The sequence below is a fragment of the Polistes dominula genome, unplaced genomic scaffold (assembly GCF_049000335.1).
Source record: "Polistes dominula isolate Pdom_NZ unplaced genomic scaffold, Pdom_raw_medaka contig_79, whole genome shotgun sequence".
In the NCBI taxonomy this organism is placed as follows: domain Eukaryota; kingdom Metazoa; phylum Arthropoda; class Insecta; order Hymenoptera; family Vespidae; genus Polistes; species Polistes dominula.
In genome coordinates this window covers 515199-526553 of record NW_028300916.1, presented here as the reverse complement: position 1 = coordinate 526553, position 11355 = coordinate 515199, and the positions used below count along the sequence as shown (strand labels likewise).

The 11355-nt window shown below is 30.4% G+C and overlaps 2 protein-coding genes across 2 annotated transcripts; one reads left to right on the top strand and one right to left on the bottom strand.

The window, feature by feature from the left end:
* Positions 1-41: 41 nt before the first annotated feature.
* Positions 42-8856, top strand: Tor (serine/threonine-protein kinase Tor). Its single transcript, XM_015335816.2, has 6 exons — positions 42-6488; positions 6595-6737; positions 6814-6954; positions 7059-7683; positions 7762-7942; positions 8394-8856. The coding sequence occupies exons 1-6, from the start codon at positions 266-268 to the stop codon at positions 8407-8409; spliced, it is 7329 nt and encodes a 2442-aa protein (XP_015191302.1). The 5' UTR covers positions 42-265; the 3' UTR covers positions 8410-8856.
* On the bottom strand, positions 8533-11280 carry LOC149033064 (uncharacterized). Its single transcript, XM_089170859.1, has 3 exons — positions 11003-11280; positions 10732-10846; positions 8533-9281 (listed from the first exon to the last, which is right to left on the bottom strand). Exons 2-3 carry the CDS (start codon positions 10769-10771, stop codon positions 8878-8880), a joined length of 444 nt encoding a protein of 147 aa, XP_089026985.1. The 5' UTR covers positions 10772-10846; positions 11003-11280; the 3' UTR covers positions 8533-8877.
* Between the last annotated feature and the right edge of the window lie 75 nt (positions 11281-11355).

The following is an 11355-nucleotide window of genomic DNA, read 5'->3' as shown; positions in this document are numbered from 1 at the left end:
AATTAAATAAATTATTCTAATTTTTCTTAAATAACATTATTATAGTAAAGTCAAGGTTACGTTTTCAAGTAGCCGTAACTTAAACTCAGGCACCATGATTTATTGATTTGAAGCGCCTCCGCAAGCGCTCGCATGGAAACACAATGTTTGAACATAACCTCAAAGGATGATTCTTTTCTATGCAGAACTTAGTATGTTAGAAAGTTGACTCGCACGTATATATTTGAGAAAATAAAAACGCGATAATGTATTAATAATTACAAAGATGACAAATACACTTGTACAACAATATGTCCAACGACTTAAGTCAAGACATGAAGAATCACGTACTAAAGCAGCTAAGGAGCTATGTTTTTATGTTAAGACAGAATTACGTGAGGTATCTCAAGAAGAGATTACCGCATTTATGGATGAATTCAATCACCATATATTTGAAATGGTATCTAGTTCTGATATGAACGAAAAGAAAGGTGGGATATTAGCTATTATTTGTCTTATTGGAGCTGACGTTGGTAATATAAATACACGCATAATAAGATTTGCAAATTATTTGAGAAATCTCTTACCGTCTAATGATGTTGGTGTTATGGAATTGGCTGCGAAAACTGTTGGTAAATTAGCATTAGTTTCTGGAACATATACAGCGGAGTATGTTGAATTTGAAGTTAGACGTGCCTTCGAATGGCTTGGAGGTGACAGGAATGAAGGAAAGCGTCATGCAGCTGTACTTGTACTCAGAGAACTTGCTGTATCAATGCCAACATATTTTTTTCAACAAGTTACTCCTTTTTTTGATCTTATATTCAATGCAACGCGTGATCCAAAACCTGTGATAAGAGAAGGTGCTGTTGAAGCTTTAAGAGCAGCATTAGTTGTTACTGCTCAAAGGGAAACGGCAAAACAAATGCATAAATCACAATGGTATAAACAATGTTATGATGAAGTTATGGCAGGATTTGAAGAGTCATATTTAAAAGAAAGAGGAGTCAATAGAGATGACAGAGTGCATGGTTCATTATTAGTATTAAATGAATTACTAAGATGTAGTAATGTACGATGGGAAATAAATTATGAAGCTTTGATGGAAAGATTAAATTGTTCTGCACAACAAAATGAAAATGATATACAATCATTAATGCCTAGATTAAAAACAACAATAGTATCTAAATGGGCAGGAACATCTCAAAATTCTTCTGGACCTCAACATTCATTATATTCGATACATGAATCAGCTGTTTGTCGATGTTTAATGCAAGAAAGATTAGATGATATTTATACTGATGTGATGAATCAAAGAATTTCGAGAAATCCACATATTCAACATGCACTAATGATGTTGTTACCAAGATTGGCTGCATTTAATAAGCAAAAATTTACACAGGACCATTTAAAAGAATCTATGAACTATCTTTTAATGACCTTAAGAGCTCGCGAAAAGGATAGATATGCTGCATTTATGACTATTGGTTTCATAGCTGTTGCAGTTGAAGATGCAATAAATCCATATCTTCCGAAAATTATGGAGGTTATTAAAAGTTTACTACCATCAAAAGAGACACCTAACAAAAAACGTGGAATATCCTTGGAACCTGCAGTATTTATATGTATAACACTTTTAGGACATGCTGTAAAACTAACTATTGCATCTGATGTAAAGGATCTTTTAGAACCAATGTTAGCAACTGGATTAAGTCCTATTCTGACAACCTCTCTTAGAGAATTGGCACATTGTGTACCATCTTTAAAACTGGACATATCACAAGGTCTCTTAAGGATGTTGTCACAAGTTCTAATGCAGAAACCATTAAGACATCCTGGAGCACCCTGGACTGTAGCTAGTCCTGTATCTATGCCATCAACAGAAGTAGATGTTCCTTCAACAGTTCTTGCATTGAAAACACTTGGCACATTCAATTTTGATGGTAATCCTTTATTACAATTTGTAAGAAGATGTGCTGATCACTTTTTAACGTCAGAACAACCAGAAGTTCGATTAGAAGCTGTAAAAACGTGTTCTCGATTATTAAGGTTGGCACTAAATCAACCAGGACCTACAGTAACTAGTACCGTATCTACAGTTCTTGGACAATTGTTAGTTGTGGGAATTATAGATACAGATTCCGACGTAAGAAAATCAGTTTTAATTTCACTAAATGATTCATTTGATATTCATTTAGCACAGGCAGAAAATTTATCTGCATTATTTATTGCTATGAATGACGAAATGTTTGATATAAGAGAGCAAGCAATCAGAACTATAGGAAGACTAAGTAATATGAATCCTGCTTACGTGATGCCATCCCTTCGTAAAACGCTTATACAATTCCTCACCGAACTAGAGCATTCTGGAATGGGTCGTAATAAAGAACAAGCTGCTCGTATGTTGGATGAATTAGTAGTCAGTGCACCACAACTTATTCGACCATATATGGAACCAATTTTAAAAGTTCTTGTTCCAAAATTAAAGGAAGCGGAGTCAAATCCAGGAGTAATATTAGCAATCCTTCGTGCTATAGGAGATTTAGCGGAAGTAAATGGTGCTGAAATGCAACAGTGGATGCCTGAATTATTATCAATATTACTTGAAATGTTAGTAGATGCTAGTTCACCAGAAAAAAGAGGCGTTGCTTTATGGGTTCTTGGACAATTAGTTGGAAGTACAGGACATGCAGTAAAACCATACATGCAATATCCATCTCTATTAGATGTACTTATTAATTTTTTGAAAACAGAACAACAGCCAGCTATCAGAAGAGAAACAATAAGAGTTCTAGGATTATTAGGAGCCTTAGATCCATATAAACACAAAATGAATCTTGGACAAATAGATTCGCAATTGGATATACTTACATCAATGGCTGATACTAAAAGTGAAGTAGAAAGTACACAAGATTTGACAACTAGTGAAATGTTGGTAAATATGTCATCACCCACCTTAGAAGAATATTATCCTGCAATAGCCATCGCTACTCTTATGCGTATCATTCGTGATCCCACATTAGCTCAACATCATACGATGGTAGTACAAGCAGTGACTTTTATATTTAAAAGTCTTGGTATTAAATGCGTTCCATACATCTCTCAAGTAATGCCAAGTTTCTTGAATGTTGTACGTTCGACAGATGCCAATTTTCGAGAATATTTATTCCAACAACTGGCTATTCTTATTGCTATTGTGAAACAACATATTCGTAATTATCTCGATGATATATTTAATTTAATTAAGGAATTTTGGATCGTCAATAGTCCTCTACAAAGTACACTTATTCTTTTAGTTGAACACATTGCAATAGCTTTAGGAGCAGAGTTCAAAATTTATTTACCACAGTTAATGCCACACATATTAAGGGTATTGACACATGATACTAGTAAAGACCGTGTGGTAACAGTAAAGTTGTTAATTGCACTACAAAAATTTGGAAATAATCTTGACAATTATCTTCACTTAGTTCTTCCACCAATCGTGAAGTTATTTCATGCAACTGATTGTCCTATAGCAGTGAATAGAATAGCACTAGAAACAGTAGATCATTTAGCAGATACATTGGATTTTACCGATTTTGCATCAAGAATCGTTCATCCGTTGGTAAGAACATTGGATCAATGTCCAGAATTGAGAAGTATAGCGATGGATACGCTTTGTGCTTTATTGATACAATTGGGAAAAAAATATCAAATTTTTATTACATTGGTACAAAAGGTCATGACAAAACATAAAATTAGTAATCCTCACTACGATGTTTTAGTTGATAAAATTCTCACAGAATCGACTGTTGCGGACAGCGAAGATTTCTTGTTAATGAGACATCGACATTCAAGAAATAAGAATCGTGATTTACCTTTAGCACCATCAGATACAGCAACCATTAAACGATTACATGTATCAGCTTCAAATTTACAAAAAGCTTGGACAGCAACCCGTAGAGTATCTAAAGATGACTGGCTTGAATGGTTAAGAAGTCTTTCTATTGGTTTACTTAAAGAATCTCCATCTCCAGCATTAAGATCATGTTGGGCTCTTGCACAAACTTATTCACAGTTACCACGTGATTTATTTAACGCAGCATTTGTTTCCTGTTGGACCGAACTCAATGACACATATAGAACAGAATTAATTCAAACACTTCAGCAAGCATTAATGGTACCAGATCTTCCTGAAATAACTCAGACGATATTAAATTTGGCCGAATTTATGGAACATTGCGACAAAGGACCATTACCATTAGATAATAAAATTTTAGGAGAAAGAGCAATGCATTGTCGAGCTTATGCTAAAGCATTGCATTACAAAGAAGATGAATTTCATAAAAGTCGAAATAGTAATGTATTTGAATCGTTAATTTCAATTAATAATAAACTCCAACAAAAGGAAGCTGCAGAAGGTTTACTTGAATATGTTATGAATCAATACAGTCAGCAAGATCTTAAAGTTCAAGTACGTTGGTATGAAAAACTTCACAATTGGGATAAGGCGCTTCATTTATATAAGGAACGTTTAGAAAGTGATCCTACAGATGTGGAATCTACTTTGGGTGAAATGCGTTGTTTGGAAGCACTTGGAGAATGGGGACAATTGCACGACGAGGCTACGAAACAATGGTTAAATCAGAATGATGAAATAAAACAAAGAATGGCTAGAATGGCAGCAGCGGCTGCATGGGGTTTGGGTCAATGGGAAAGTATGGAAAAATATATCTCACTGATACCAAAGGATTCTCAAGATGGGGCTTTTTACAGAGCAGTATTAGCTATACACGATGAACAATATGATGTTGCTCATCAGCTTATTGATAGTGCTAGAGATTTATTAGATACAGAATTAACTGCTATGGCTGGTGAGAGTTATCAAAGAGCTTATAATGCTATGGTGGAAGTTCAAAAATTAGCAGAACTAGAAGAAGTAATACAATATAAGCTTGTTCCAGAAAGAAGATCTACTATTAAATCTATGTGGTGGGAAAGACTTCAAGGAGGACAGAAGATTGTCGAGGATTGGCAAAAAATAATACAAGTTCATACTTTAGTTGTTTCTCCGCAAGAAGATATGTATACGTGGCTTAAATATGCTAGCCTTTGTAGAAAAAGTGGTAGCTTAATGTTGTGTCATAAAACATTAGTTATGTTATTGGGTGTAGATCCCTCATTAACACCAGATCAACCTTTACCAACGACTCATCCGCAAGTAACATTTGCTTACTGTAAACACATGTGGGTAGCAAACAAACGAGAGGAAGCATATAATCAACTGCAAAGATTCGTGCAAAATTCTCTGCAACCAACAATAGTATCGGTAATAAATCAAGAAAATGAAAAAATACAGGACGCAAGAAAAAGATTGCTTGCAAGGTGTTATCTAAAATTAGGAGAATGGTTAGAAGCTTTACAAGGTATTAATGAACATTCTATACCCGCAGTATTATCTTATTATGCTGCTGCAACAAAACATGATCCAACATGGTATAAAGCATGGCATGCTTTTGCTTATACTAATTTTGAAACTGTATTGTTTTATAAACACCAACAGGGTGATTCTAATATCGAGAATGCTTCCAACAATGGAACACGTAATAATCTTTCTAGCCCTCAATATGTATCACAATTTACTGTTCCAGCTGTGGAAGGATTTTTCAGATCAATTAATCTTTCACATGGCAACTCTTTACAAGATACACTTCGGTTACTTACACTATGGTTTGATTATGGTCAATGGCCTGAAGTGTACGAAGCTATTGTGGTAGGTATCAGATTAATCGAAATTAATACGTGGCTACAAGTAATACCACAACTAATAGCAAGAATAGATACGCCTAGAACTTTAGTTGGACGATGCATTCATCATCTTCTTATTGATATTGGAAAAACGCATCCACAAGCATTGGTATATCCATTAACAGTAGCTTCGAAAAGTGCGAGTCATGCTAGAAAAACAGCAGCAAATAAAATACTAAAAAGTATGTGTGAACACAGTCCTACTTTGGTTCAACAAGCTATAATGGCGAGCGATGAATTAATTAGAGTTGCAATCTTATGGCATGAATTATGGCACGAAGGATTAGAAGAAGCTAGCAGATTATATTTTGGAGAAAAGAATGTCAAGGGGATGTTTGATACATTGGAACCATTACATGCGATGTTAGAAAGAGGTCCACAAACTTTAAAAGAAACATCTTTTAATCAAGCTTATGGAAAAGATTTAATGGAAGCACAAGAGTGGTGCCATAGATATAAAGCTTCAAGAAATGTTAAAGATTTAAACCAAGCATGGGATGTGTATTATCATGTATTTAGAAGAATATCAAGACAATTGCCACAGTTGACTAGTTTAGAACTTCAATATGTAAGCCCAAAACTCCTTCTTTGTAGAGATTTAGAATTAGCTGTACCTGGGAGTTACAGTCCAGGTCAACCTATAGTCAGGATAGCAAGTATTCATAGCTCGATGCAAGTGATAACAAGCAAACAACGACCAAGAAAGTTATGTATTAAAGGTGAAATATTTTTTATCTATACTGTTATTACACAGATATATCAGTTAAGATATTCTACAAAAATAATTATACTAATGCGTTATCTGTCTGTTTAAAACTCTTTTAGGTAGTAATGGTAAAGATTATATGTTTTTACTAAAAGGACACGAAGATCTCAGACAAGATGAACGGGTAATGCAGCTATTTGGTTTAGTAAATACACTTCTATTACATGATCCAGATACTTTTAGAAGAAATCTTACTATTCAGGTATGCTATTAAATAAAATATGCATACTAATTATATTATCAATCTATCTATACTATTTATCTGTATATTTTTGTAGAGATATGCAGTAATTCCATTATCAACAAATAGCGGTCTTATTGGTTGGGTTCCACACTGTGATACGTTACATACTTTAATCAGAGATTATAGAGAAAAAAAGAAAATACTACTTAATATAGAGCATAGGATAATGCTAAGAGTGAGTTCAATTATAATATCAATTTAAGATAATTTATGTATACTCGTATTTATATTTGTTGTTTTGACATTATTTGTATTTAATAAAATATACACTTGTTATAGATGGCACCAGACTATGAACATCTTATGCTTATGCAGAAGGTTGAAGTTTTTGAGCATGCCTTAGAACATACTCATGGCGATGATTTATCACGGCTTTTATGGTTGAAGTCACCATCGAGCGAAGTGTGGTTTGATCGTAGAACAAACTATACACGTTCTCTCGCTGTTATGTCTATGGTTGGTTACATACTTGGTCTTGGAGATCGTCATCCATCTAATTTAATGTTGGATCGCTTAAGCGGCAAAATTCTTCATATTGATTTTGGAGATTGTTTTGAAGTAGCAATGACACGTGAAAAATTCCCTGAAAAGATACCATTTCGCTTGACGCGAATGTTAATAAATGCTATGGAGGTAACAGGAATTGAAGGCACATACAGAAGAACTTGTGAATCAGTAATGTCTGTCCTACATCGTAACAAAGATAGTTTAATGGCTGTGTTAGAAGCTTTTGTTTATGATCCCCTTTTAAATTGGAGATTAATGGATAATACGACACTAAAGGGCAAAAGATCAGATGCACAAGGAATGAGTTCTAGCAGTAGCCAGGAACACGGAGATGTCTTAGACTCTCTTACAGCTACTTTACCAAAGAAGGGTGTGCCATGTAGTGTTGAAAACGGAGGTAACTGTAATTTATAGTTTAGTTACTAAATTAATTGAATTAAGCTTTTTCATTTTTGTGTAAATGTATTTTTTACAGGTGATAATAATCAACCAGAAGCATTGAACAAAAAGGCTTTAGCTATTATAACAAGAGTGAGAGATAAATTAACTGGACGTGATTTTTCACACGAAGAATCACTGAGCGTTCAACGACAAGTGGATTTACTAATTCAGCAGGCAACAAATAATGAAAATCTTTGCCAGTGTTACATTGGATGGTGAGTATTAAATATCACTTAAATATGAAAAGAAAAATATTTTATTTACAAGTAATATATGTTAGATCATTAAATATAAAACGTCCGATTTCAAACTGAAAATAAAATTATGTTATAAAATAAAATAATATTATATGAAAATAAAATAAAATTATTAATATAAAAAATGATTTAATATATAAAACATATATATTTTTATCTACATGTATATATATATATATATATATATATATATATATATATATATATATATATATATATATATTATTATATATATATATATATAGTATAAATTATTTGATAATTGATGATATATTTATATAATAGTTACATCACCCATAATTAGTATTAAATGATATTAACAATATTTCATATAATAATATTATTTCATACAAACATTATAAAATTGAAAAATATGTATATTATTTGTTGTTTTCTCTTTTTCTTTCAGGTGTCCATTTTGGTAAATTATATATTACAATAACAAAATACGAAGTGACTATTGTAGCCCTTAGTGCTTTTTCTGCACGTGCAATGTGAGTGATAACAAAGTAGATGTAATAATTGCTTTAATTTAATATATAATCGAAAAAAAGGAAAAATGATAAATATTTCTTGGAAAATGGATGATATACCATTAATATTTTGTTTCAATAAGCATAAAACAAAACTATTTAAAAAAGATTAATATTAAAGCAAATGCAGTATAGACTGTTTGTGTAATAAACAAATGAAGCATTGGCTTCACTGTTTTACAAAAACAATTTACATTGCATTCATTTTGTATGTAAAAATATATATTCAGGCTATTCACGACGTATTGCAAATAATATTTGTATATAATTTCATTAGTTATTATAGGACCTCATTTTTATGTTTGTATTTCAATCTTAATTATATATCGCTGAACTATGTTATAAGATAATATAAAATATTTAATTTTTCATATCTATTTGACTGAATGCAAAAGGAAGTAATTCATTTATTGTAGTCCGTAATACATCTTTCATATCCGATCCTGCACAATAAATAGGTATATTTCCAAACTCAATGATAGCTTGTCGACACATACCACAAGGTGTGGTTAATTTATCTTCTAATTTATCCGCCATTACTGCTAATACTTTAAACTTTTTATTCCCTTCTGATACTGCTTTTGCAATAGCTGCTCTTTCAGCACATATTCCAACAGGATATGATATATTTTCTACGTTACAACCTTTAAAGATTGTTCCATCGGTACAAAGTATTGCAGAACCCACTTTAAATTTGCTGTAGGGTGCATACGCATGTTCCCTTACTAATGCACATTCTTTTATTAACTCTTGAATGTCTGAATCTATAAAAATAAAACAGAATAATGATAATAATAATAATAATAACAATAACAATAATAATAATAATAATAATAATAATAAAAAGACAATTTTTCAGTTTTTAAAGTTTTAACTTTTTTATCTAGTAGAATTTTAATTTATTTTTTGAATATAATATTATATATATTTAAGTTATACTTTATTAAAGATTTATAATCAAACGATTGGAAATAAGACACCATTGTATATGTAACACTGAAATAAATTTGTACATACATAATAAGAAGAGAAGGAGAAAACATCCAATACTGCTAAAATAAATGTATTTGCGTTTGCGAGAAAGAGATATCTTATATAAATATATATAAAGAACAAAATAAGATTTCTTAGCTGACGAAGATCGTAAAAAGAATTCCTGTTTTTTATTGAAATTAATTGTCAATAATATATACATGCATATAAAAGTTTATAAAAAAAAATAAGAATAAAAATGTACATTTAATATCTTCAGTGTAAATAAATTATTTAAAAAATTGTTAATATTTTTATTACGATGATAATGCATATTATATTATTATGCACTTGTATCATAGAGATTTATTTTATATAGAAAAATTTGACTAATTGATTTAATAATTGTAACAGTTATGTAATCACATTTGCCCTTAATCTTCTTCTCTCTTTTTTTTTGTTTTTTTTTTTCGATAAGATTTCACAAAATTTCTTGCAATAAATTAAATAATATTATAGATTTTATTTATATAATTATTTATATAATAAAAAGATTTAAATGTATTTTACCAGAAAATGTTAATATACATATAGTTAACGATTGTATTAAATTGCGATATAAAATCTACGTAAGAATAATAAATTAAATATTGTACATGTTTATTTTAGATTAATTGTGCAAGGTCATTCGTTGATAAAACAATTAAAAAATTACATATAATGAAAAAACATTATTATTGAATAGAGATTTGTTTTTTTTTTTTTAAATTAATCAACACAGACAAAATCGTTATCTAATCAACAAAATATGACATTTAAAAAAAGGCTCTTGGAAAAATGAAACTGTTCTAACATTTGTAATAGAAAATAATTTATAATTTATTATTCTTTCGACTATCTTACAAAACGCCATAAATCTCTTTTTTCTTTTTTTGATCTTACGATATGATTTAAGTTCGTTTGTAATTATATTTAAACAAATAGATTTGAACATATGTTAATGGTAACATTTAAATATTAGATAAATTACCATACAAAGTATTAAATAAATGTAAATTTACTGACATTGATAATACGTAAAAAATAATAGATTTTTATTGCATGCATGTGTATAAACATCAAAAGAGACAAATAATATAAGGATAATCAAAATCAATGGGTTTTAACATGTACAATTATTTCTTAATGAACTACTGTGGTAAGAACAATATTATTAAAAAAATATCAGTGTCACTTAATTACCAAGCGATTTAAAATCAACTATTTCTCCAATTTCACTCATTTTGTCGTTGTATGCACTTGATTTATTTATTTAAATAATTTTTTTTTAATACAAATGAATTATTATTGAAGATGCCTGAGAACACAAAATAGGCCAAGTAAATTTTATGTGAAACTGATATTATGTATGAATCTTACGTCAAACTGATATAATGTATTCGAGATAACACTGCAAATATAAACAATATGTATGCAAATGGCACAACCGATATTTATATATGTGGTTACCCACATGTGAACAATGCATGCTGCCGTTGTGTGTTGTTATCACTAATTAAATGAAACTTGAACAATTTTTAAATTATTATTTATATGTAGTTATACTTTCTATTTGTTTTTATAATTTATAATCTTCTATATAATATTTAAAATAAAAAGAAACAGACGGTCAAAAATAAATAACCTCACAATTATACATCTACAGGAATGAATTTATAACATAAGTTTTTTTTTCATTATACAATTAACATTATTGTTGTAGATTCTTATTTTTGATATAATTGCGTATACGTAAATTACTATTTCATGGCAGCACTGTCGCGACAACGCGCCATCTAATCAATTTTATCATAACTATAAAAGTTA